Raw genomic sequence first — 26815 nt, 5'->3', positions numbered from 1 at the left:
CACCCCTCGTCCCATCCACTCTCACTGCACCTTGCGAAACACATTTCATTTAACCATGCATTGTCCTTCACTCGTTGCCTCATTCCCGCTCCCATCACCCGAATCATCCAAAATTCCTTTTCCCAAAATCGTGCTGTGTGCCCTGGAAACTACATCATTGAATTTTTTGTTGTCGTTTTTTACATGAAACGGTATTTGCCAATATTAATCTGCTCACAAATCTTTTTCATGCGGCTGCGATGTGTTCTAAAATATGGCCTCTTGCCTGCAAAAAAAAAAAAAAAACGTGCAACGCTTTCGTGTTTTTGCATATTGCATCTCTTCGTGGTGTCCTACAAAATTGGATGTCACAAACATTTCCGCTTAACTTACGGGAAATTTCGCCCTCAATTCTGCATAAACGTTGCCTTCGTTTGTAAAAATACGGAACTTGCTATGCTGTTTGACCGTTTCTTCGTGGCCGTGTAAAAACGTGCACAATTTTGGAATCTTCATGTGCATGTGGCCTTCCAAAAATGGCCAACTGAAACGGATGCGCACTCAATGTCCAAAAAAAAAAAAAAAAAAAAACCTCGTTGTCGCCCATCGAAACTTGGCACCGTTTTGTGGCCGTGTATGTGTTCAATAAATGTTCCACCTTTTCTAACTCTGCTTCGAAACTTCGCGGTACAAACTCTGGCTCCCGCGACACTTGCGCGTGACAAATCCGCGTGTGGCGGAAACAAAACCGTTGTCGCGGAGACAGCCAGCGCAGCAGCCGCCTGCCAACGCCTCAACGCCACTCTCGCCGTCCACAGCCTCCAGTGGTCAGCGCAGCGATCAGCCGCCGCAAGGGATTAAGACGAAACTCTTCAGCGCCCTCGGCTTCCATTCCCTTTCGCCCTCGTCGTCTTCGTCCTAATTCTTGTTGGAACCGTGCTGGCGCTTCTTGTTACTTCTTCTCGTATTTCCGAGTTAAAGAGGAAACGCTGCCTTTCGGAGACGGACACGAGGTGTGCGTGGACTGCGTTTCAGCCGTTTGTCTTCTCGGACCTTCTTTTCCCGCGACCTGGAGCGCCTTTTGATCGGCAACATTGGCCAACGCGTGTACCATTCATTCCTCTGGGAGTAGGTCCCGCATGTGTGCGCGCCGTTCTTTTGCACGTGCTGCCACGTTTGCGTATTGTCGCCGCGCCATCGCGTACCAAGCTCCAGAAGGCATGCAGCGCTCGTGTTCTTGAATGTGTGAGACGTGACAAAAAAAAAGAAGAAAGAGCTTTGATTCCTGACTTGTGTACGTGGACCACGCATGGGTCGTTGTTGTGCCGCGTAAGTTTACAGGGCTTCTCTTCCATGCATCTTTCTTAGCCGGAGAGCTAGAGCACGTACTGCACTCACTGTCAGGAAGTCCGTTGCGAGAGCATATGCGTCGCAAATGACATTCTCTTTAATTTTTACACTTTTGCATGCGTCCTAGTAAAGGTCCAATGTGTAATGATGAGGGTCCGTATTCTGTAACGATTCATTTTCCCAATGCATTCTTTTGTCTGCTTGCCGTTGGTCAGCCAGAGCCAGCAACTGACAATGCTTGCTCTTTATTACATCGCCGGTGGTTTCGGCTCCTTTTGTGGTAAAGGGGCTGAAGAATAAATTTCAAAAAGAATCATTACAAAACATGGCCCCTGGCCTATATTGTGTTGCTCTTTTTCTACTGTTGTTTCTTGGTTGAGGATTTAATGCGCAAGAAAGTTAGTGGAATGTGGCTCTATTGTTGCGCATCTTCCCTTGCTGCGAAATATGTGTAGGAGTCCTCTTCTCGCGCTCGTCTTCCGATTTGAATGCATCGAGTTTAGGTCCCAAGTGTTGTGCTTTCTTGCATGCGTGGATGCATTGCATGGACGCGTCGTGCCTCTTGTTGTTTGTTGTTCTCTCGCATGAATTACTTCGTGTAGTTTATAACTCCCAGCAATGCGCTTTCTTGGAAGTGGGGACATTAGGCACCTTAGCTATGCGCAGGGAAGTTTGCTCGTCGATTGTTCATTTTAACACGGGCTTTTCAAACCCAGGTAATTATCTTAACTGGTCAAACTGCTTTAAGGAACAATTTCCCAGTTGATTCCAGTTGGATTCGAGTTGGCTGCAACTGGAACCTAAATGGGAGCCATTTGGAAACAACTGGAACCAACTGGGAAATTGTTCCTTAAACCAGTTTGACCAGTTACGATCTTCGCCTGGTGAAAACGAGTTTGGAAGCTTGTGCGTTTTAGCTTTTAAAGCTAGAATTATGTGCCCATGTGTTGATCTTTAGAGCCGTTTTTATGGGACTTTCCAGTGAGTGTAAATGTAAGTTTAAGTTGTTTTTAGGTGTTGTTGCACTTGTTTAAGTGTTTTGGAGATTTCAATTCTCCTGCGGATTTTATAGGGAGAAGGAAATAAGAATTCAGGATTTAAGACCATTCAGTTAGGTTTTTGTGCGAATAGCCCAAGTCACAAGCACTTATTTCTCAAATTTGAGTTTCATTCCCGCTAGCATGTCCGATAGGAGCACAAGTTCATGTGGTTAACTTTTTTGGGCTTGTGTAATACAGTGGACCTTTTGTCAGTCGTGTGGTAGGACGCATTGAGTTAAAGCGCGAAGCCTAGAAGACGTTAAAATAGTGCTCCTCAGAAGCTGGTTCGCTTGGAAACAAAAGTGGGGAGGATGTTTTGCCGTAAGCGGCTCAACTTTACCATTGATGTTTGCTTTGAGCACCTCGAAGCAGTTCTTCAGGGGCAGAGGTCAAGGAACACGTGTCTTCAGAGCAACAATGAGCTGTGATACTTACAATTTGTTGCAATTTTTAATGGACTGGTTGCATGTGGCATCGTTCACTCCTAAAGTGTGCCTACAGGCTTTCTGAAGAACCTTTTTGTTGCTTTAGTCTCTGCTAGAAGGCGCTGCTTAGAGGTGTAAATGCATGATGATGTGGTTGTTCTATTCTCCGATAACAATATGCGCCAATAACGTGGTGTGTGCCTGCTTTAGTGGAGGATAGGTGATTGAGGTGTGTATTTGATATGCATTGAGCATAGAGGTATTTGCATGCGATTTCATTTTGTACTAAAAGGGCTTGGTAGATAAAATGCATCACCGGGAGACAGGGGAAATATGGCTAAGTACTTTTCTGACCAGACCAGCATTTCCAACTGTTTACTCTTTCTCTCTTTCACAGCCAAGGTTAGATGGCATGGTCAAGCAGTGCCGCTAATACTGCGTCTGAGTTTATTTATTTTGCATTGTTTTATAACAACTAGCGCCCCTGTATACGCACGTTCCAATTTGTTCTTGTAGAGAAAGAGAATATGGCTCGCTGGCCAATGCTGTCTCATGGTCGTGTGCATGGGTGAAAAAAATTCCTTCGAAGAGTATTTTCGGGTACTGTATTTTGTCGAAGGTCTGACCGTTGTGTCAAGCTTGGGTCGTCTTTCTGGGTGTTGTTTTTACTCCCAAATGAGAGTAAACATACACTTATCCAGATGATGCATTTACTCCTTGAAAAGGAGTACGCATACCCCCTGCTAAAGAGAATGTGCCCCTTGTGGTGTCTTTGGTACCCACTGTGTGATGAATTGTGTGTCACAGTGTAAAGGTCGAGAGATTAGTTGATTCCAGCGCTCAAGCTTTTAGGCCCAAGGCCTATCTAGGTGCTTGGCGGTGTTTGTTTTTCCTTTTTTTTTAAATGGAATATCTTGTTTTTGTTTTTTGATGGCCTTTGCGGACTTTTTTTAATGTGGGCCTATTTGTGGAGCCGATATGAATTATGTTTTGCAGGTGCTTCTATGCATTTTGTTATTGAAGTAATAAACATAGCACCACCTTCTCTCATTGTGTGGGCCTCTCTCTGTTTCATGTGGATTAGTATTGTCAGCCAGTTCCTTATTGTGAAATTGTCTGTGTGCTAGGGTGAGGTTTTTAGTTCGAAATTGTTTGTTATAGTTGCCACTGCTATATAAAAGCCTATAGAGTGCTCTATGCCCTAATTTCTGTCTGACAGATATTGCAGAAAGTGAAATCTGGTGATTAGGAGTCTCTGTTGGTACCTTTGACTGGTCGCTAAATATGTGAGGCGCTTTCAGAGTGGTCACGTGAATGAAGTGGTCCCAAAAGCCTTTTGGCTGAGACCGAGCGATAGCAACGTTGGATGGTCTTTTTTTTGTTCATTTAACGCCATACCTTTTCGTCAAGGCACATGTATATACCGCCATCAGAGCACTCGCTCGCAAGGCTTTTGGTCGGCACCAAAACTTGGCTTTTGAGCTTGATCAGCGTGACCACTACCAAAAGAGTTGGCTAGCTGACACTGCCACTATCAACCACGAAAACATTGCATTTTCACTGTGCACACGCAGGTTTGTGTGACAGCACTCTGTGCTGGAGGCCAACACTTAGAAAAAAAAACAGCTGAATGCAAAAAAGAATGTTCGGTATCAACCAGCCGAATGGAAGGACTCTTCTCAAAGTGCAGTATACTCCGTTCCAGACATCAGGTGCAACGCAGTCAAAGCTACCGCCCTTGTTCGCACTACTACATCTGCAATGAAAAAGTAGCGTTCTCCTTGTGGTGAGCATGCTGGCTTATTAGGTGATTCATTTGTCATAAGCTTGATTAAATGCGCTGTTATGCTAACGACACGCTGTTGCTTTCTCGTGCCGTCGACCACTCAACTACAAAACAAGTGTGGAATAACACGCCTTCCTTTATTTTCTTCGTGCGGATTACTTCCGCACCTTTCACAGCGTTGCACCTGATGCATGAAACGGAGTATAGAGCGCTCCAAAGCGACCAGTCGAAGACACCTTAGGGTAGTCTCTACTTGTCCAAGCTGGTAATCCAAGACAGTAAACATGAAGGCTATCACTGGAATACTTACAAGCAGTGCCACACTTGCTGTTTGTAGTACAACTAAGAGCCTTGACAGCAAGGATAATTTTGTGGTTTCTGTCTCTTATGGGCATAGTGAAGGCGTATCGTCTGCTTCATTGCTTAAAGGGACACTCAGGACGAAGTCAGCTTGGCCTGTATCGATAGGTAGCTGCATTCTAGTTAGTTCCTTTCACTTAAAACAGTGCTTTTATAAGTTAGTAAAGACCGTGAAGCAAAATGCGGGTAGTGTCAGCACTGGCTATTTTCGCGAGCAAATTGCGATCCAAGTCAGTTTCTCATCTGCAGATTCCAGAGATTACAGTACAGCACTATTCACTTCTAAATGGCATTTGCGCAGTCTTTATTGGACTCAACGTTGCCAGTTTGAATTTCGGTGGCAGTGAAATTTTTAAATCGAATTTTTGTCACCCATAATAGCATTGACTGCTGCTGCACAGATGTCATCATCACCAGAAAAAGCCACGAAATCGATTTTCACTTGGAGTGAAAATTGACTGGTGTTGTTTTCAGGGTCCCTTTAAGCTCTCACTTGTATCAGTCTTTGGCAAATTGGTCTTTTAGTATATCTATTTAAGCTGTGTGGTACTGCATCTATTCAGGGGCTATGTTCCTAAGTAATAAACTACTGCTGCAGTTCCACTTTCACATGGCACAACGTATTCAAGGTGCCTCAGTGCAGTGTACGTCATTTATGCGTGGCACCACGTTCCTGCTGGCACATTCCATCCAGTGTGGTAATATGTGGTGCCACACTGCACACACCACATCATGCCTTCCTGAAAGTGGCATCAGAGCAGTCCCATAGGTGTGTCGTCTGGGCTTCAGCAGTTAATATTGAAATTGGGGAGTAATTAAGTTAGGTTAAGGACAACGCAGCGAGCTATGGAAAGAAAAATGAAAGATGCAACGTTAAGAGATCGGAAGAGGGCGGAGTGGGTGAGGGAACAAACGCGGGTTTATGACATCCTAGTCGAAATCAGGAGGAAGAAATGGGCTTGGGCAGGGCATGTAATGTGAAGGCAAGATAACCGCTGGTCCTTAAGGGTAACGGAGTGCATTCCAAGTGAAGGCAAGTGTAGCAGGGGGCGGCAGAAAGTTAGGTGGGCGGATCAGACTAAGAAATTTGCGGAGATGCAATGACCTTTGCCCTGCAGTGGGAGTAGTCCGGCTGATGATGATGATGAAGTAATTACTTATTGGCATCTTCCCATGGTGGATCACTACCTTTACTACTACTCCCCTGAGGTGGAGTAGGTTTTAGATCTATTCCATCTTGGGGGGGGATTCTTCTGAGCACATTAGACCAGCAGTTAAGATCATTCAGCATTCATTGATGGAGCCCACATGGAAGTAATTATGTTTCCAGAGGCCCGTGTACTGTGCGATGTCAGTGCACGTTAAAGAACCCCAGGTGGTGGAAATTTCCGGAGCCCTCCACTACGGCGTCTCTCATAGCCTTAGTCGCTTTGGGACGTTAAACCCCATAAACCAAACCAAACCAGAAAGAAGCCCCGTTGTTCTGGTTTAGAAGCAGTTGGCGGGAGATTGTCGTCTTTTTTTTTTCATCCAGATATCACTACATTGAACAGCTGGTGCAAGGGTTGAGTTGCTGTCAAAAGCATGTGTACTTGCCTGTAAATTTATTTCACCGTGTCACTTACCTCTGTGCCGGCCATATGCGAACACTGAAATTGTGGCTTCTGTACAGTGTGGCCCATTACACTGACTTCTACGAGCCTGTTTGAAGGTGACTGTGCATCCATGTGATCAAGTCATAGCCGTATTCACATGGCTAGGGACGGTTTCAGGAAGCTGCCATGTAATGTATATGTATCGAAACTAGATGACATTGAGTGCTAGAAAGCGTTTCATGTGGAGTGGTGAAATGTTCATTTTCTTCATTGTGATTATACTTTTTTCTCCTCACTGTACCATGTATCATGTTAGTGGTTCCAGAGCTTGAGAAATTCTCAACCTTTATCCATCTACATCTTATGAATCTCTGTTGGTGCTTACATGGTCTCAGTGGTGTCGTGCTCTCACATTGGTAGACAGATGCTTACTCACAAATTTATGGAAGCGTCGAAAACTGTAAGCAAGCACGTTTATAGCTGAAAAATTGATAAAAAAATTAATTTCAAAATATTGCTGCGAATCATACCCGGTACATACCGATATTTTATGTGTGCATTGATTAAAATTGACAAATTAGTTGTCACTCAGTGCAAAATTCACTGTTCAGAGGTCTGTTGTCAGTCTTGGGAGCAATTGCCACTTGATTGGGAATGCACATGTTTGTAGTTCCGTCCGTGAAACTGTACCTGGACTCAAAGCGTGGCGATTTCTGCACGTGGGTTTCAGATGCAAAGTGTAATGCTAGGATCGTACGACGAACTGATGGTTGCTGAGAAATTTGTGAGTACCTACACGTACATTTGCACAGCAGGTTAATGCTGGAATGCCAGGGCCCAAGGGAAAGCATCAGCCTTTCATTGGCCCGCCTCTTCTATTTCTCTCACCAGACCTCTCATCACTTCTGCACTCATCGCGCACATGTGGGCAGGGAGGGCTTCCACAGTTTCCACAGGGAACAAGTGTGGTTGGCTACGAGGCTTAATTCTGCTTATCCAGTGTGCCTTTAAGGAATTGTGAAGGCAGAGGAATTGCACTTCGTGCGTCATTCGGATTAAATTGGCGGCCCGCCGTATGTCTTTCTTGCTGCATCTAAATAAAAATGAGATTGATATCATATACAGTTAATGTCGAATGGCATGCTTCTGGGCTAGTCGATGCGATTTCATTTGTGGGCCAGACGCGTGTGTGTTTCAGTGTTCAAGCTGGCCCACTTAAACCCAGTTAATGTCACTTGGAGGAGGCATGCATAGAGTGGCCCTGTACTTGCCTAGTTTCGCAGATAGTGACACAAAACAGCTGCCGTTTCAATGTTCAAGCTGGCCCACTTAAACCCAGTTAATGTCATTTGGAGTAGGCATGCACAGAGTGGCCCGGTACTTTCCTAGTTTCGCAGATAGCAACACAAAACAGCTGCCGTCTGCGATACTGGACACAAAAAAGTAAACTTGGCCATCTGACTGGAGCAGTATCTCCCTCTAGTGGGAAAGGACAGTACTACTACCTTAAGGAAATGTTCTGTCAGTTCTCAACAGATGGTGGAACCAGTCGACTTGTTTAGCTAGGTTCACTTTTCATTGATGGTTATGCTGACAACAGCTGTTTTCTGTTTCACTCAATGAGCCAAAGAAGTAACAGGCACAGCTTAGAGCAAAGCGGAACTGCGAATTCAATCTCAATTCATTAGCCATTACCTTTTTGCTGCTACTATCGTGATTGGCTGTTGACTTTGTAGCCACACAGTTCAACCTCGGCCGGCTGTGAAAAAAGCGCTCCCTGCCCATATCCAAGGCTGCAGGGTTTTCCCCGCTAACCCTGCGGCCGTATCATTTTCACACGTCTGTGTACGTTCACAGACATGCTCACCAGCTCACTCACTCGCACGCTTTTTCATTTCTGTGCACATTTTGTTTCAAATGAAGGCATGTATCTTTCCTGGCAGTTGTCATTTGGCTGGCTTCTCTGCATTTCGTTCGTTGCGTTGACTTTGGCCTAGTTTTTTCCAGATATGATGGCTAGAAAAACTGACGTCTTGGGGCAACTTGTTTACGATTACTACATGTAATGGAATTCTAAATGCTGGCACACACAGGTACTATGCCAGTTTATACTGAGTACACATAAATGCGCTTCTCTTTTTAAGCATAACTGGTTTCCTGTGTTTACTTTTTGTTATTAGTTTGTTTTTTTTTTTGTAAAGATATCAGATGAGGGAAAATGTGGCGCAAGAAGTGCTTAATGCATTCGTAAGTAACACTTCCACAAAAGTTCTTCTCTGAGAGTTTGTCCCCACTAAGTGCCTAATTTCACAGAGGTGTTACCAAAGTCAAAACACGAGGGAAAAACAAATCGAGGAACAGCACAGGCAAGTGCTAGAGGCAGGACACTACACTTCTTCTTCCTGGTAGTTTAACTTTCTAAACAAGCATATGTGGGAACATTTTAAAGTGATAAAAAAATAGAAAAGGTAAATGACACGGGAGAATACAAAGGAAAATGAGTAACAGCATCAAAGACAAAATGATGGAATACACGCAGAAGAGCCTAATTTTCCAGAAAAGCAGAGCTCTTGGAGAAAGCTAAGCAACCTGTCTTCACAGCTTTGATGGTCTCTTCTGTGTCCTGATCAAGGCTCTGGGCAATTACCTTACAAGCACCAAAAAAGGGACTCCATTTGTGTGCGTAGACTTGAGACCCAGTGGCACCAGAAGCACGAAAGGCAGCTTAATCTTGCTCTCAAAGCTGACCATTAAGACAGCATCCAGTTTGGCCAGCACACATTTCTCTGTTTTGTAATGTATCGCTTCATGTTACCTGCCACTGCTGATTAGCGTGAACGCCAAACAACTTGCAGTATGCCGCACATCACTTCACATACCACTCGTATGTCAGCTCTGTCGGTGTTGCTTAGGCGAAGTTCCTTTTATGCAAGGGATTGTCGCATCCTATACCAAGCTCTTCAGGTGACAGATGTGATAGTGACCATCGTAAATCCTGCTTGTTTCCCCCTACACAAAGTGACAACTTTTTGTGGCAATGGAGCGGAAGCTATGGAGCCGAAATGTGGCGCAAAATGCAGCAGAATACACTCCTTGCGTGCAGTTATTAGCTTTCTCTTAAAACGGTATATTGAAAATTGAAAATATTTATTTCTCTCGCAGGATACATTCTTCTTCAATATTCAGTATTAGTATTCATTATCATCAATATTCGTTATCTAAGGCATATTTCCAACGCAGCTGCGGACTTTCAATATTGGAAAGTAAAAAAAAAGAAATGGTTCTCTTGATTAAAATGTGCTTATTTGACTTGGCTAGTGAAAAGAAGTGTCCATAGATGGCGCCAGCTGGCCCAATGACTGCTGCGGAGAGACCAGCATGCCAGACGCACCGTTGTGCGGCCGGTCTGTTTGACTACGGAAGGACACCCTTACTTACGCCCCGCTCCTGTGACCTTCCCTTCATTGCCAAGAAAAGCTGTCGTTGAGCGTAGCCACTTGAACGAGAACATCCTTGACAGAAGTCCGCATGGTTGAGTTTGCACTGCCCCTTGTGCCCAGAGTACATTGTCAACCTTGTGGTGACAAGAATGTAAACTGGATCAGGTTGCATACAAAGCATAGGCATAGTTTTATAGATAGCAGTAGTTGGCACACAGTAATGTGCTTTTTTATAGAGTTTATAGGGTGCGAGTTTATAGGGTGCGAGTTTATAGGGTGTGAGTTAATGGGGCGCGAGTTTATGGAGCGCGAGTTTATGGAGCGCGAGCTTATGGAGCGCGAGCTTATGGAGCGCGAGCTTATGGAGCGCGAGCTTATGGAGCGCGAGCTTATGGAGCGCGGGTTTATAGAGTGCAATATTACCAGAAAAAAAAACTTAATTTCACTGCAGTCTTGCCATGCAGCCTGGAATAAATATGTGCAGCATAGTTGTGTGTGAAATGCACCGGGGGGCAATTAAGTCTAAAGCAGTGTGCCCTAGGTGCAAACTTTTTTCTTTTTTTTTTGCCAAAGCTGCGTTCTATAAACTCTTGACTTGCAGCTTGATTTCAATCTGAGGTTTCCAAGAACTCACACGACATTTACACTATTTTCAGTTCTTGTAGATGTCCAGGGCTGGACAGAATGGCTAACGATCACTCGAAGCGTGATTCACAGGGGCTGTAACACCTTGCAAGAACACAAGATAGCTGGAAATCACTTTTCTCACTTTGTTTGCAACTTTAGCCCTTTGTGGCTTGATATCCACAGCTGCTTTGTAATCTGCTTCGTTCTTTATTTTCGTTTGCATATTTTATCTGCTATGTTTTGGAATGTTATGCTGGCTTGTTGAGCTTTGGCATCTGCGTTGAGTGACTGTATCTGGCTGTAACTTGCTGTATTCGCCATATTGCCTGTTTATTTGCTCTGGGGTCGATCCCCAGCATTGCAGGGTGTGTGTGTATATATGTGGCGTTGTTGTTGCGGAAGTTGCATTTGTAACTGTTCAGCCACTGTACGATTTGGTGGCACATAGCGCTTAGTGCAGCCTAGGCAAGCAAGCCGACTTTTGCACCCCTAATTCGACTGACCTGATTGCAGTCCATGCTCAGGCTGCCCCATTTTGACTTGGGCAATTCGTTGCTACCTGGGGCAGCCATGCTTCGTGTACTACAATGAAAGCTTGTGTAACCTTTAGCATAGAGAAGGGGGCACAGTGTGTATAGTCGCTTGGGTCCTACTGGAGGTGACGACATTCAGTGAGCAGTTTTCCATCTTTCTAACGCTGTGTATTGAGAGCACATTTGAGCCTGGAGGGTTCTTAGTGTCCACGAGCTGTAAACCCGGCAGGGTTTCTTTCTTTTTTTTTTTTTTTTTGTGGCCAGTCTTGAAGATATCATCAGGTCGCTCAAGCTTGTGAAGGTTGCTCTTGCATAAGTCTTCCGTTGTTGATGTGCCTCGTTTAACTAACATGGCTTGGTCGTTATGGCTGGCATGAGCATTTGAAGCAGCCTTGCTAGCAAACGTGCAGTTGGTGGCGTTAACAGGCAGATGTCATTTAATTCCTTATTTCTTGCCAGGTCAGCAAAATGCACACAATGTAATGCAAACCGTGGCAGTACTATCTGTTATTAGAATGCAGAGAAGCTGACAGGAAACGTTCGTTGGGTGGGCAATAAAAGAAATAAGAAAAATAGTCGAAAGATCATTGGGGACCTAACTTCTGTTTTAGTGTTGTCGTTATTGTTATTGGCTATCTATTAATAAAAATAACAATGGAAAGAAAAGATGTTGCTAGCCGTGGCATCTTCCAAAACCTGAAGCACCTGAGCTGAGGCTAGCTTGAGAGAAAGGACAGGGAGAGGGAAAGAAAGGGGGGAGAGATAGTAAGAAAGGATAATGGTAGGGCGGCAATATACGCTCTAAGTACACAAATACAGATTATGAAGATACTGTTCTAATGAACAGCGAACAGTAATGCTTTATCTGGCTAAGCGGTGATATTGTCCTTTTTCGCATTAGCATTGCTGCAGACAGCAGATACATTTAGCTACTAATCGTGCAGGTAATGTACGCAAGCATGGTAATATGCAAAGCTCACTTGTCGCTGCCTTCAGTTTGTAAATTGGAGTGCAACAAAACCAGTAGTTTAGGAGGGAACAGTATTATACCTGCCTCGATCGGTGATGAAACACTTACAGCTGCGCCTCGGTGCATGGCACTGCGTTTGCTGCGTCTTGTTCGATTTGCTAGAGGAGATGAAGCATGAAAGAAACATTGCAATTCATCTGTGTAGCTGCTGACCCCTTATGTCTTGGTTTTATTTGTCATACTGTCTCAATTTTGTCATCGGTAACCCTTCAGTGCACGTTTCAAATTGCGGAACACTCTTCCAAAGTTGTGCACAAAAGACCAAAAAACAAAACATGTATCTCAAGTCAGTCTGGTGTACAAATATTTGTAGGGGTCTCGGTCAGAAATACAAGAGATATAATCCGGTGCTCACGAGCTGCTCTGCCTAAACCAGTTGCCGCTAGTTTGGACCATCCAGCATACAAAGTGACGCCGAAAAAAAATTAGCCAGTCTGGTTTTTTGGACTGTCCCATTTTCATTCGCCGTTTGGCGGAGGCCTGTTGGCAGGCATTCGTATTTGTGCCAGCACACGTCATTTTTGGGCACTACAGCATGGTTGTCTAACCCCTTCACTTCGCAAAAAAAGGCAAGCGGAAGCGACAGCGAGAGAGAGGAGGTTCAGAGGGGGCGCTCTCGCTCTGCGAAGGTAGCCCTCTTTGACCTTTGTCAGCCATGTTCTGCGTTCTTCTTGCCTTTCCTTGCGAACGCAAAGTCGGATCATCCTTTTAACACCTTTCCTCCCCCCCCTTTTCTGTCCCCCTCTTTCTTTCCCCCTCGCTCTTGTCTTCTCTCTTCCAAACATACACTGTCGTGTCTCTCCTCCTTCTTTTCGTGCCATTTCGCTGGCTGACGCCTCTGCTCTGCGCTTTCATTCCTCCGTCCCTCCTCTCTTCTCTCTCTCTTCTCTCTATCTGTCCCTATTCTCTTTTTTTTTGTTTTTATTCTCTGCCCCCCCATCCGCGCACCCCCACCACCACCTCCCCTGCGGGACGTTGTGATTGGGCCTTGGCGGGGGTCTCAGAATGGCCGGTTGAAGCGGAGCAGCTCACTGGGCAAGCTGCGGGCTTCCATCCGCCGCAGCAGTGCAAAGCTGGTGCAGAAGCTCAGGGGCAGTGACTTTGCCGCCGAGGATGATCTCGTCGCACGGTAAGTGCCGGGGGGAACAACGGCGGTGCGCGCTGCGGTTGGCCACAGCCAGCCGAGCAGCGACGGTGTTTGTTGATGACCCCCTTGATTGGTGCTGCTTTTTAAGGCGAAAGCCTTTAAAGGTGCAGTGAAGTGGAATCTGAACTCATCTTTCTGCTGCGGGAACTCGATCCACACATTCTGAGCATTCTTAGAAACTTCGATTTATTGCCCTGTGTGGCCGATTTCCCTAATTAAATCGAATTAACGTCCGGCTCCCGCCTTTTTTTTTTTAATTCTTCCCCGTACGGTGAGCGGAGTCGACCAAGGCGGGGAGTGCCTTTCAGCCAGCTCCGTGGAGGCTTTGCTTTCGCTTTATTTTGTTTTTTAGGTTTCCGTGAATAAATACTTTCATTTGCAGATGGTATAGCCACAAAATAAGCCCGCAGAAATAACTATTTGCTTGTACGGATTACAACGTATCACTCCACCGATGGCAGAGCAGCAAGCCGTCATAGGACTGGGTGAAAGGCACTCCACGCGTTGGTCGACTCCACCCACCGTACAGGGAGAAGTTTCTAAGAGTGCTCGGAACGTGTAGATCAAGTTCTCGCGGCAAAAAGACGAGTTCAAATTCCTCTTCTGTGCACCTTTAATGCCTCATACTGTGGTTAGCAGCTGTGTCGGCAGATGTGTACGCGCTTCGGTTACGTGCCTTATATGGGCATATGCCAATCATTACTTAATCGATGGCATTCGAATGATATCGGAATACGATTTAAGGCATTCTACGATAATTTCATGATAATTAATGACTAATTGAGTAATGGTCGAGTTGGGGAATCGAACCAGGGTCTCCAGAATGCGAGACGAGCACGCCAACCGCTCCGCCATGCCAGCACGGTGGTTTGGAATGAACAAAGGCGCGTCTGGTAAATACGGTCTTTTCGTTCACTCCCATCTTCCTCCCTTCTCGTTAGGGCGAGGTTCAAGTGTCCACTGAGATATGCGAGAGACATTTCGTTTCCTCAAAAACCAATTTACCGACGAGCAAGGCGTAGCGCCGAACAGGCGATGTCGTTCTGTGGACTCCCTGGCAGCGTTGCAAGATGCTGTAGCTTTCCACTCTTAGAGGCGAAGTTTAACATCTTAGCCACACATCAGTGAGACAAGCAGCAACACCGTGCCCTAAGGCTTTCACCTCACCACACTTTAGGTCAGCAAAATGCCCCCTGAATTTTATTTCTTCTTTTCGAGGCTCTCTGAAAGGTATTTTCACTAGACACAGGGACGGGAAACATTACGTATGCTGTCCGTTGCGCTTAGGTAACGAATTTTGTTCAGGGCTTGTATTCTGAAAGGGCCCACTAAGCCGGGATTCTGTCCCCGCCACTTGGTTGGAATCGCAGCCACAGGGGCTCTAACCTCCGCAGACAGGAGTGTCGGACTACTGCCTGGTTATTCCTGTTACCTCATCTCAGCTGAAACTGCATGTGTCATTGCATCAGTAGTTGTAAGGAAAAAGTGGATATTAGGAATTTCTCGATGTTCTCAATTGTAATGCACACCAGTTTTTCAAGGTCAGTAAAAATATGCAGTGACGGATTGTAACACACACCAGATTTTCATGCTTCAATAAAGAAATACCCACTGAGGCCATTCGATTGCAACGTACACAAGATCACCTTATTTTAAAGCTTTAGCTTTTCTTAGCTCATTCCTTCGCTTCCTTGTCGGCGTCCACTGTGCCAATCTTGGCAGCACACCAAGATGCTGCGCACCAATAATATCATGGCGCATTTGCTCAGCAAATTTGGCGGAGCTCCGAGACACTTGTGCGCCCTCAACAGGAGCGGCGGTTGTCAGCTGCGCCAGTGTTTTCTTTTTTTAACCCCGGCGTCATAGTGAACTCACCCCTTCTCCTCAACTGACATTTCCATGTTGGCTCGAGTCCAGGCCGGACACTTCAGATGCTCGCTCGTGAGGCCTCTCGTTATCCAAGAAGGCAGTAGGCGATATCAGTAATATCGATGCGCAACAAGTACCAAGCCGCCATTTTTGTGATGCCGATGAGAATAGGGTGTTGCTGGCATAGTTTCACGTTTGTATTCATTTCTAACATGCATGTTCACTTTTAGATTTTTTTTTTCCGGAAAAAAGGGAGCGATACAATCGAGTAAACACAGTATTACCAAGTGTAAGTCTACCCTGAATTTAGGTCAGTCCCGCAGTGCGCACTCCGTTCCTGCCCTAAAAACAAGGTAACTCCAGATATAAAGTTGAAGCCCCTACTGCCCCAGTCAGTCAAAGGCAGCAGATGTATATTCTTTGTTGAGTAGTTCTTCACACTATGGCATTGCAGCATGCACATAGCTCAGACTAATACAATTGTAATGATGCATTCACCGGACCAGCAGAGGTCAAAAGCGACGGAAGAGAGCATCTTCCTGCCTTTTAACACTTGTGAGCCTGGCAAGTAAACTGAACTGCTAACGGCCATGTAGTTTCAGATTCTGGTGCAACGTGCACTACATATGTTTATCATCATCATCAGCCTGACTGCACCCACTGCATGGCAAAGGCCTCCCCCATGTCTCTCCAATTAACCCTGTCCTTCGCCGGTTGCGGCCACCGTAATCCCGCGAACTTCTTAATCTCATCTGCCCGCCTAACTTTCTGCCGCCCCCTGCTACGTTTGCCTTCTCTTGGTATCCACTCTGTTACCCTTAAGGACCAGCAGTTATGTTGCCTCCGCATTGCATGCCCTGCCCAAGCGCATTTCTTCGTCTCGCGCCATCTACTGCTTGACCAAGGAGACTACCGTCAGCACGAGCAAGCTGGGTAAACTGCACAGTTCAAATTTCCATTAGTGAGGCCTTGCTTTTTGTCTTTTTTTTTTTTTTACGCATGGAGCTCCTTGCATCGGCTGAGAACGGGCTCCGGTGCGGGGCATGTACCCTCGGCTCAGCTGGAAATACCATAGACTGTGCAAATAGGTCAGGTGCATGTATAGATGGATGTCCCTAATTTCGGATGGTCATTTTCCTAAGAAAACGTCGGCTGATATGTGGCAGTGTACAGGAACTTAGGCTACTAGTACCTACGATTTATATGAAACGCAGTGGGTGCCAGTTGTCACACTCTGGTGTAAAAGAACGCACCCATCTTGAGCCGTGTCCATTTGGATTTGCCCATTTAGTGGACACCTCCAGAATACAGGCCCTGGATATCGGAGTTCATGGGAACAAGCGATCAGCTTTGATCTCCAGTGCTGTCCGTATTGTCACGTAAACCTCCACACATGCTCCTGAGGGTTGATGTTTGTGCAAACAGAACTTCCACCTTTACAGAAATAAACTTGCTTCCACATTAAGTGAAGTAAACCGCAACTGGCTTGCTTGCTTTTTGCATTGGTGTAAATTATAAGCTAAGTGCTTTGAATTAACGATAGCGGGGACATTTTTCACCCCTCTGGTTCCAGTATTTTTTTTTTCACCTCATCCTTTAGTTGAGGCCCTTGTTTTGAGTTCCTTTTCACTGTCTTTTTCATTTTTTTTTTCTTTTCATTGTGTTTTTGGCCCATGATTAAAATATAAAATAAGTCAGTGGTGAAATCTATGTATGCAAGGAAAATTAAAGTGCTGTCTTCTGGGAGGTAACTTCGAAGCCTAGTAGACAAAACTTCTCACCTCCTGTAATGTATCTTTTTAGGTAGGTTATACAGAGTGTTCTATATTTATCTGTCCAGGTTGTAAAAATTTCTCCTGCGCAAACTACTGGACTAGTTGGTCTCTGTCACAGACCTAAAAGTAGCTTATGATAGTCTGCATTTTCTGATAAATAATTTAACATCGGAACTTGCCTGGATTGTCTGGAATTGGCGAAAAACTGTAGTCGTCTGCGCGCAAAACTTTTGTTGAGGTGAGCAGACTAGCTTCATTGAGAAGCTGTGCCATCTGGCAAACTGCGAGGCAACCAGTTTGCTAGCTTGGAGCTGGGGCAGGTCTCACAGTACCCCAGATGGCGCAGCCTGTCGAATCTGCCGCTCTGCTTGCCCCGACGAAAATTCTGCGCAGACGACTGCAGTTATTCGCCGATTTCGGACAATCCAGGCAAGTTCCAATGTTAAATTACTCATAGAAAAAAACACAGGCTACCTTAAAGGTGCGCTGAAAAGGAATCTGAACTCGTATTTTTATACTTGTATAGCGCTCTTTTGTAACTAGAATAGTACTACTAGCAGTTTTGTCATCCCCAGTTGCTGTGGCATCGCTTGTTAAGGTTTATGTCCCCCCCACAAGCACAGAAGATTCTGCCTTGCATGTGTGATACCCCCAAGTGCAGCAAACGTGGGGTCAGTTTAACAGGCAGTCAATAGTGCAAAGGACTCTGCTTCACCTTTTACTGCATGCCATCGTTGTGAAAGGCAGGCAGGAAATTATATGCTTTTAGGTCCAATGGCTTTGGCTGGGCATTGACTCGTATTTATGCTCTTCCAGCTAATGTGAAGGATCCTAGGAGCGTGAAGCGTGTGTGAATTGCTGCTGTGGCACTGCTTGAAAGCGATGACTTGAACGCGTTGAGACAGGCTTGCTGGCAGTTTGTGGTGTGATTCAACAGTGCGGAGCAGCAAGGATGAGACAAAGGGCTAGTGCATCTTTAATCTTTATTGAGGGGGGGAAGCTGGTCCTGGAAAATTTTTGTTAATGAAGTCACAATATTGGAATCTTCAGGGAACATGTATTTTTGCGTGCTCATTCCAAATATGTAGTTTAATTTTACATAAAACAAGTCCTTATGCACTTTTATAATATGTTATGTAACTTTATGCCGAGAGCTTTTAATAAATTTTGCTGTAGGAAACTTGCTAGGACGCATGCCATTGGCCTGTCTTGGACATAAAGCTATGCAATAAGGGCAAAATTATTATCCTGCCTATCATAGGAGTTGAGCTGCAGGGTTTTGATTGTGCCACTTCACAAACGGGACGAAACTGATTATTTCCAAAATCTTATAACTCAGCTTCTATAACAGGCAGGATGATAATTTTACCCTTATTGCATGGCTTGATGTCAAGAGAAACCAATAGCATGCATTCTAACAAGTTCCCTCCTGTAGAATTTCAAACTGTTGGCAAAAGTTACCTAACTTATTGCAGAAGTGCACAAGGACTTGCTGTACATAAAATTAAATTGCATATTTGGAATCATGCAAAAATACATGTTCCCTGAAGATTTCATGGATGTGACTTGATTAATAAAAATTTATCTTTAAGACCCTCTTCCCCCCTTAACAGTGCTCCAGATCCCCGTGATGGCCATGCTATGTCTTGTGCTTCTTCTGCACTGTTGAACGTTGCCACGTTCACTTTTCCTCCCTCGTGTGTCCTCCTCTGCCGTGCATCTCTTCCTGTTTTACTCTTGTGTGCTCTGTGGTAAATGGTGCATTTTCCCGGGCGCACGCGGTTCCTGTGGATTCTAAAGGAAATCCCCGCTTTTCCTTCTCTGACGCATTTTTCTTTTTCTTTTTTTTACTTTTAAAAGACTTGTGCTCTCCCAAACCAGCTCTGGTGTGTGATCACTGGGGGCATAACCTCTCCTATGGTCCTTGTTGCTATGTACTGGACTGGGGCTTCCTGCTGGAGAAGTTTTGCCAATTTGAGCGATTGCCGTCACTGGCGCTGGATGCAGGTCACGCTGGAAGCTAGTCAAGAATTGCCCTGAACCTGACATAAAATCTGTTAGCCGCGGACAGAGAGGTAGCTGCCTGTGGCAATGTGCTTCCAATGCCTGCCTTGAGCACCTGTATTGCGAGAATGCGTCACGGAAGCTGTGTGAGGAATAATTCATGGCATCACCACTGATATGGCTGATGGTGTGCTCAGTTTGGCTTGCTGGATGTGTTATACCTCAATACACTTGTCTTTGAGCCATGGTGTAGCAGCGATAGAAACCGCAAATGTAGACTAATAATGGGGACAGCTTGAGTATTGTCAATAACAGTGTTGCGGCTTTTATTTTTTGCAGGATTGTGAACAGTCACTTCTAATGGGCAGCTAAACGTAACAATAGCAGAGGTGGCAGAGACTGAGGTGGACGGATGGGATTAGAAAGTTTGCAGTGGTAGTGTGATCGACTGCAACTCGCGCAGGACACGGTTAATGGGCAGAATTGGGGAGAGGCCTTTGCTCTTTAGTGCACCTAACTGGCGTGACGCTGATGAGATAACACACAGTTATCTGAAGTGAAACTAACATTTACTCAGGCTTACTGTTTGCTAGTGGTTATGTGCAGACTTCTCAAGCCATCAGCGTCGAACACAAATGAATGGATTTCAGGCATATGAAATAATGTCCACACGCATTCAATGGTTCTTCATCTCATGGTACTATGTCATATCACTTGCTGGTTTTCAGCGATTTGTCGGCGACAAACGCTGAGGCAATAATGACACCTAGTGGTGTTTAGAAACCCGTTTCTTTTTTTTTTCTTGCTGAGCTTACCAGCAGTGTATGTCTGTGGTCCAGCTGTTGCTGCTTTTTTAGTATTCTGAAAAGTCTGCAGTGTGTGGTGCGAGGGCAAATGTCTGCTACGTGTGTCTGTGTGTGGGATGAACTGCGCCACTGGCGGTGTGTGCGTGTTGCTTGTTACGTACCTGCCATTTGTTTCATGTATCCACTAACATGTCTCCCGACTAACACACGGTGGCAGCCAGTCAAGCCTTGCATGAGGCCCTGGCATGGTGGTACACGAAGGACTCATCCTCGGACTGTCAGCCACCATTCGGGATCTGAAAAGACTGGTGGCGGTTCAGCAGCTTTTTCCTCCTTTCGTCCTTTCCTTTTTCTCTGTGGAAGTTGGGTAAACTGTGCTTACTGTGTCCTCCGGTTATGCCTCTACACCTCTGGGCTTGCTTCACGCGCATGTGTGGTTATGTTGGTATAGTTATGCTGATTCCAAGTAGGCTTTGCTCATAATCATGCCACACGTCCTTTGGATTGTCATCCCAAAGCATCGCTGTTTTCCCTACTTTCTAAGCATCACAATGTTGGCTCTTTTTAGGCTACTGAACTTTTCTATATACGTCATATTAGTGTGTCTAGCTGTATTTATGTCATTCATACAGTAAGGTCGGCTTTGTTTTAAGGCCAAAATAACTGATTCCTGCAGTAATAGAAACCTGGCATAAAAAAAATGCACTTTCAGAGAAAACGTTTTTAGCTGAGGGCATTGTAATCCAGTAACATTGCAGTTCAGTGTTACAAATTAGCACTAAGACAATGCTTATGCAAGAGACTGACACCGCATAGTGGCATCTGTTATGCCAGTCTCCGCTTAGCCCCGATTTGGTGCTTTTTCTCAACATATCTTGCGCCAACTATCCCACCTCCGAACTATTGCTGTTTAAATGGTGTAGTAATCCAACCTTAATTGACCGGAATCTTCTTGTCATACTCTCTTTTACGCTGTTGCATTGCTGTTTCACTCATCTGTGACTTAATGAGGTGGTGCTTAAATGTTGGTTGTTTGTTGGTATGTTTTTTTTTCCTTCTGAGCGAAAAGCATAAGTCAGTTTGTCTTTTTTATTATTTTAAAATTTTGGGGCCATTGACAGACGTTGGCAAAGAAGCAGCGATGCAACTAGCTCTGTTGTCACGGTGGTATACGTTGCAATATGTGTGCAGCCATGACGCAAGATATTATGATCGCACTCCGGGACACTGTGCACTGATTCATTTGTAGTTCAGTTTTTTGGCTTTTTATAATTTCTGGGATGCGTGTGCAGTGCAGTGCCTAACATGCATATGTTGAAGTACGACAGAGTGCGTCTTAGCAATAAGGCTGGTGTAAAGGTCAATACGACACATTGCCTCTTAGCAGGAAGGCTGGTGTAAAGGTCAATGCGACAGACTGCCTCTTAGCAATAAGGCTGGTGTAAAGGTCAATACGCTAGAGTGCCTCTTAGCAGGAAGGCTAGTGTAAAGGTCAAAGCGTCCTGAATGGCAAGAGCCAATGATGCATGTGGCCACATGCCTGATGTGTTCTCTTGCTTTGCTGTCTCTTTTTCTCTTAGAATGAAGCGCGCCAGCTCCATGTGCGCCCTTAGTACCGACCCTCAGGTAAGAGGCCTAATGTTTTTTCTGGCTTTTCCTTGGCTTGGCTCACTACGAGCTCTTCCATGGTGGACACAAATGCAGGCACTTGACCCTGTGTGATGCAAATTTTTTGTTGCGTTAGCAACATTGCGCCAGGTTTTCGCCTCGTCACGTAGCCGGTGGCTGGTAGGCACAAATGGCCTTGAACAGCCGTTGCTTAGCAACCGTTTCAGCCAAGCTCCACCAGGTGGCATCGCCGCGCTGCTGCCGCGCGCGTAGTCGCTTGCTCCCGCCATGTGTGCTCCCAGGCATACCACAACTTTAATAGAGCCCCTTTAAAAGGGACTACCTTAAATCGCAGAGCTCGCATTCGTAGTGCATTGAAAGCAAATGCAACCTGACGGCACTATTAAGGCGAGATCCTTTAATGCCTCATCGTTGTCGACTGAAGGTTGTCAGCAGAGGTGTCACGCTTTTCGGGTGGTCGAAATGGTTATGACATCAGAGTGCACGGATTCGAAGTAGTGAGGTCACCCACAGATGCCTGACGCCATCTTTTGGAGTAGACGACAACTAATAAAAAGTATTATCGTCCGCTCTGATAGAGGGCGTAAGGCGTCCGTGGATGACCTCATTACATACCTCGTTACTGCGAACAGAGCCATGGATACAACCGAACTCATCGAAGCAGAGAGAGAGTCGTGCTAAAGAAGCATTCAAAGTGTGCAGTTGTAATGTGTAGTCAGAGTGTGCAGTCAATAAAGCACTAGTACAGCACAAACAGTCTCGCACTCAATGCCAAACAGTGTGCCAGGAAAGGCTTTCGCCTTGCAGCAATTTAGAGAGCCAAAGTGCCCCCTGAATTTTTTTTTTCATTAATATTGTTGTCTGACCCATTGTTGTGCTTCGTTGAGTGTACTGTTGACACCTGACCTTTCAATCTCATTGCGTGCAGGCCAAGAGCAACCTGATAAACATGAGGCCGCGCACAGCCAGCTCAGACCAGCTTCGCTCCGCCAGCAAGAGGGAGCTCTAGCACGCCCTCCAACCACCAGCCCTCTCCGCAGCCCCCCCCCCCCCCCCCTCGTTTCCTCCCGGGGCCTTTCTCGCCAACAGCGCACACACCTCTCAGAGAGAAAGTCACCCGCAAGCCAAGCATCCGCATGACTCCAGCAGACAACAAGCCCGGTGTACTTATCCCAACGCAGTGTATGTACAGCACTGTTCTCAATGCTAGCCTCTGCCACACACTGCTGTGGGTCAGCTGGGCTTTCACGGTGGCATGCCCGTCGCTGAACATTACGGTGCATACTCCGTTGCTGCAGAAAAAACGGAAAACAAAAGCAAAATTTGAAGGCCCTTTTTGCCAGCTTACTAAAGACATTTGACGGCACCGTGTTCTCTCTCTCTGTTATTTTTTTAAGCTCGCTCGTAATCTCCCAGTGTTCACGCGTGTTCACCCTCCTCTGCACTAGTGGGAGACACATTGGAGTAAAGCTGTCTACTTTTTGGCTGGTAGGTAGCCAGCCATAGTCCCTCCCACTAAGGGTCAGTGCGTCAAGACTGCTTTCTTGCCTCACCTGCTGCTGCGGTTGTTTGCGAGGCATTAGAAGAATTGCAGATGCACTTGGGGCATGTCAGTTGCCCTTCTTCGTATCTCTGGCCATCTTAGGACGCTGCAGGTAGCATTCTCGCTTTTGTAATCTTTTATTCCTTTGTCCGTTTTTTGTGGGCTATGTGTAGGCTAAATTGTGAACAGGGAATAAGAGCCACAACTGTGCTGGTATTTCTGGCTTATATAGCAGGGCAAATCTCGCAACGTTGGAACTCGCGCTGCAAAAGTTTGTCTGCCTCCACTGGCAGACCCTAGGGCGAGCATAGTGGCATCCGTAATCATGCTTATCCGTAATCGGATTTGAATCACGCTTATCCGTAATCACATTTTTCGATTTGGATTATATAATATGGTAGCTGTTGAGGTTGCACAGGATATGATGTCGAGCGATAATCTCTGTGGTTGCATCGCACACTGGTGTATTGCTGTCTGCATTGTTGCACCAGTGTTTGTATCAACGAACACTCATTGCTTTGCTGGATGAATAGCTTGGCAAACACGTGTGGAATATCGGCAGCGTTGGGGGAGAGGCAGTTGTTTTTAATCGGCGTTTGCTGCAATTGTCTGCTGTCGTGTAGCGTAGGAGTAGTTTGTAGGCAGCAGAGCTGGGCTTGAACTTGCAGTAGTTTGCCCACTTCGACATGCAATGCTTTTGAATCTCGCGATACTGAAGGAAGTGTGTAAATGAACGAGCAGTCCCTCTGTGCAAGGTTCCTCAAATTACTAAGGTTTAGCGCAGCACGGGCAAGGGCTTGTTCACATTTTAGATGTTGCCGCCTGAGGCGTGTGGATTTTTGTGCTTCTGCTAAATGGTTCCATTGACAGCATGTGTTTCACTACTGCTGACTGGTAGACATGCAAAGCGCATTGTTTTACTGCATCACCGAGCAGGACAGTGTTGCCAGACAAGACAAGAGCGTCAGCTGCACGTAATGTGTGAATGAGGACTGAAAAAATGTGCAGCATTCGATACACAGTGGGTGTTTGAGTAAAATGGTTACTACAGGTTATTCTAGTACAGTTTTTCAAACTGCTGAACGTTGTGCGTCTTATCGCAATGGTCTGCTTACTAAAGGAATCGCCGGCATTCAGCAAGAAATGTAGAAATGTAGGCCCAAGAGTTTGCCGTCATCACTTGTTGAATGTAACAAGTGGAGAGTGGCCTTCCGGGCCGCGTTTGCTTTGTATAATGAGCATTGAGGTTTTGTGATGTGCTGTATTGTTTGCCACCTTGGTTATTAGAAAGTTGACTGCAGTGTTGACCCATGTTCTGCACACGCTTCACTCAGAGGGAAGCGTGTTGCATGACTTTCGCTGAAGCTCCAAGTGTGTACGCATTTGTACCGTGACACATGCACACACCAAAAAAAAAGGTCTAAACAAACTACGTCTGACTCGGTCTTTGCCGTAGGCTTTTAGTCTGTTCTGCGAGCCCTTTGTACTCAGTAGTAGTGGCTGTACTTGGTAGTCATTGTGCCTGCATTCGAACAGTTATTGAGAATATTGGCCATCTAAAAAACTGACTGTTGAAAATATCGGCAGCTTTCCGACGCTCCTAAGACTGCTGGCGAAGATGCTCTTTTTTAGTGAAATGTCTTGGAGGAGCACAGTTTGTGTCGCAATGTTATTCCATCCAGCCATCTGGTGCTCGTGATATCACATGAGTAATAGCTTGTTGTGCTGCCATTTAGAGGCAGCACCACCCTGTTTGTTTGGCGAATGCTGTGAGCATGGTTTTTGTTTCGTTTTAGTGATGAATTTCCTTGAAGAAAAGAGCGCTGTAGGTGTATGCAGCCTGAGCCTGCTTAAATGTGGTTCAGCTTTAGCACTGGGCACCTGAACAGTGTGCTTCTGGCTGCTTTTTTCGCGATCTGTACTGCACCACCGGGAGTATAGTAGTAGTGAGACAGTGTTTGCGAAGTGGTCGTAACCACCGAATCGGGGAGCTTCGGTTAGCAAGAGGCAGGATGCTCGCAGACTTGGTGAGTGTATCTAGCATATAATTGCTTGTTTAAACTCAAACACTATCTCATTTGCATGCCTTACACACATTTGCTGTATGCTGTCACAGGGTCGCAATGTGCGGACCCTTTGTATGGCCCGCTCGTGTGTCTGTAGGAAGAGGTTTCTTCGCTCAAGCACTGCTTGTGCTCGCAGCGCACCGCTGTTTTGTAACATTCCGTTAATGAAATCTCGCAGCTTTGTGGACTGAGCAGTGTTGTTCGACAACACTGGGCTTTGCTGCACAGCAGCCTGTGGGAAGGGCTGGCAACGCGTTCCTTCCTGGTTCCTATCAACTACTGTGCGGGTGGGTGCAGGTCGAATTCGGCACCCCTGGCACGCGGACTTTGCTGGGAAAAAAAAAAGGACAACTTGTTTTCCTTCTTTTTTTGTTGTTATTTATTTTGTTACTGGTGCTTTTTTCTTTATTTTAACGTATTGACGATCGTTGCGGCTGTTGTGCAAGCATGGTGCGCGGTGTTTCACGCCGTCCGTGCATTGTACGCGCTGTGCAGAATTGCTGCACGGGACTTGTGAGATGGTGTACATATAATAAAATGTACATGTGCGCCTGCGTGAGCTATATTTTGTGTGCGTGTGTGTCAGTGTGCGCATTTGTACTCGAATAAAAAGTGTACCATACGATGGCTATCCATGTGTTCTCTGGTGCCATGTTGCCAGAATGTATACTCCGTTTCATATACAGGGTGTTTTTTTTTAGAAGGTCCAAAATTTTTAAAAAAAGGTAAACTGCTTTAGATTTATTTTAGCACTGGGGCTATACTGGAGGCTACGGCGGGCGCCAGGCAAGAGGAAAACTGCTTTAATTAGTTCGCTGATTAACTAAATATGTTAATTATCTTTTCTAATTTTTGTTTTAGGGGATATGTTGTATTCGCAGAATTGGAGATCGTCCTCTAAACAGTCCAACCAAGAAAAAACAATTTCAATTAAAAATTTTTCACGCACGTTACGAGGCGCGAAAAAGTCACCCTGGTAGGCATCTTCACACCGTAACGCAGCGGCGGGAGCGCCTCTGACGTAGTTCACTCCGCCCTGCGCTTTGCGTCAAGCGTCCCGGACTGGCGGCCTGCGCTATCGCTGCTTATCTCTCTTCGCTCCGCGGCCTCACGGAATGCCGCGCTGGAACAAAAACGCATGGACACAAAGTGCAGGGCGGAGCGAGCGCTCACAGACGCTATGTTACAGTGTGAAGCTGCCTACCAGGGAGACTTTTTCTCGCTTCGTTACGCGCGCAAAAAATTTTTTCATGAAAATCTTTTTTCCTGGCTGGACTGTTTGGAAGATTATCTCCAATTCTGCTAATACAACACATTCCCTAAAATAAAAATTATAAAAGTTAATTAACATAATCAGTTAATCAGCGAACTAATTAAAGTAGTTTGCCTCTTACCTGGTGTCCGCCGTAGCCCTCAGTATAGCACCAGGGTTAAAATGAATCTAAAGGAATTTACCTTTCTTTAAAAATTTTGGACCTTCTAAAAAAACACCCTGTATAGCAGGCAACGCTGCCAAAGCTAGCGCACCAGTTCGTGCAGGCTAAGTCCGCAAGCAAAAAGTAGTTCGTCATACAACCAAAGCGAACACAAACATATTTCACAGCGGCAAATCTTAAGTGCTGTCAGAGGCACCTCCTGGACTTCATTTACCTCTTGCCACATTTTCGTCCTGCAACTCGTCGAGATTTCGAGAAGCAAAAAGCACGCGTGGCGATATGACACGCGGTTGGTAGGGCAAATCGCTTCTATTAAATCCGCGACCAAAAAGTAGTTCACACTCCGTGAAAATTATGGCCAGAGAGCCCGAACAC

General features: G+C 45.7%; 1 protein-coding gene across 6 annotated transcripts in view; it reads left to right on the top strand.

The window, feature by feature from the left end:
* Positions 1 to 25626, top strand: part of Klc (kinesin light chain) — a 105074-nt gene extending 79448 nt beyond the window's left edge. For 3 of the 6 annotated variants that reach the window (XM_089555049.1, XM_089555051.1, XM_089555048.1), the window contains exons 8-11: positions 7266 to 7319; positions 13170 to 13294; positions 21347 to 21392; positions 22324 to 25626. In XM_089555049.1, coding sequence (XP_089411175.1) covers positions 7266 to 7319; positions 13170 to 13294; positions 21347 to 21392; positions 22324 to 22404 — 306 coding nt within the window. In that variant the 3' untranslated portion in view covers positions 22405 to 25626. Of the gene's footprint in view, positions 1 to 745; positions 3840 to 7265; positions 7320 to 13169; positions 13295 to 21346; positions 21393 to 22323 lie in introns of those variants that run through there. The other 3 variants (XM_089555050.1, XM_089555054.1, XM_089555052.1) reach the window with 3 other exon arrangements.
* The last annotated feature ends 1189 nt before the right edge of the window (positions 25627 to 26815 follow it).

The sequence above is a fragment of the Amblyomma mixtum genome, chromosome 8 (genome assembly GCF_055824585.1).
Source record: "Amblyomma mixtum isolate Tamu chromosome 8, ASM5582458v1, whole genome shotgun sequence".
Lineage (NCBI taxonomy): Eukaryota > Metazoa > Arthropoda > Arachnida > Ixodida > Ixodidae > Amblyomma > Amblyomma mixtum.
The sequence above is the reverse complement of the archived record's forward strand: the minus strand, read 5'-3'. Positions and strand labels throughout refer to the sequence as shown.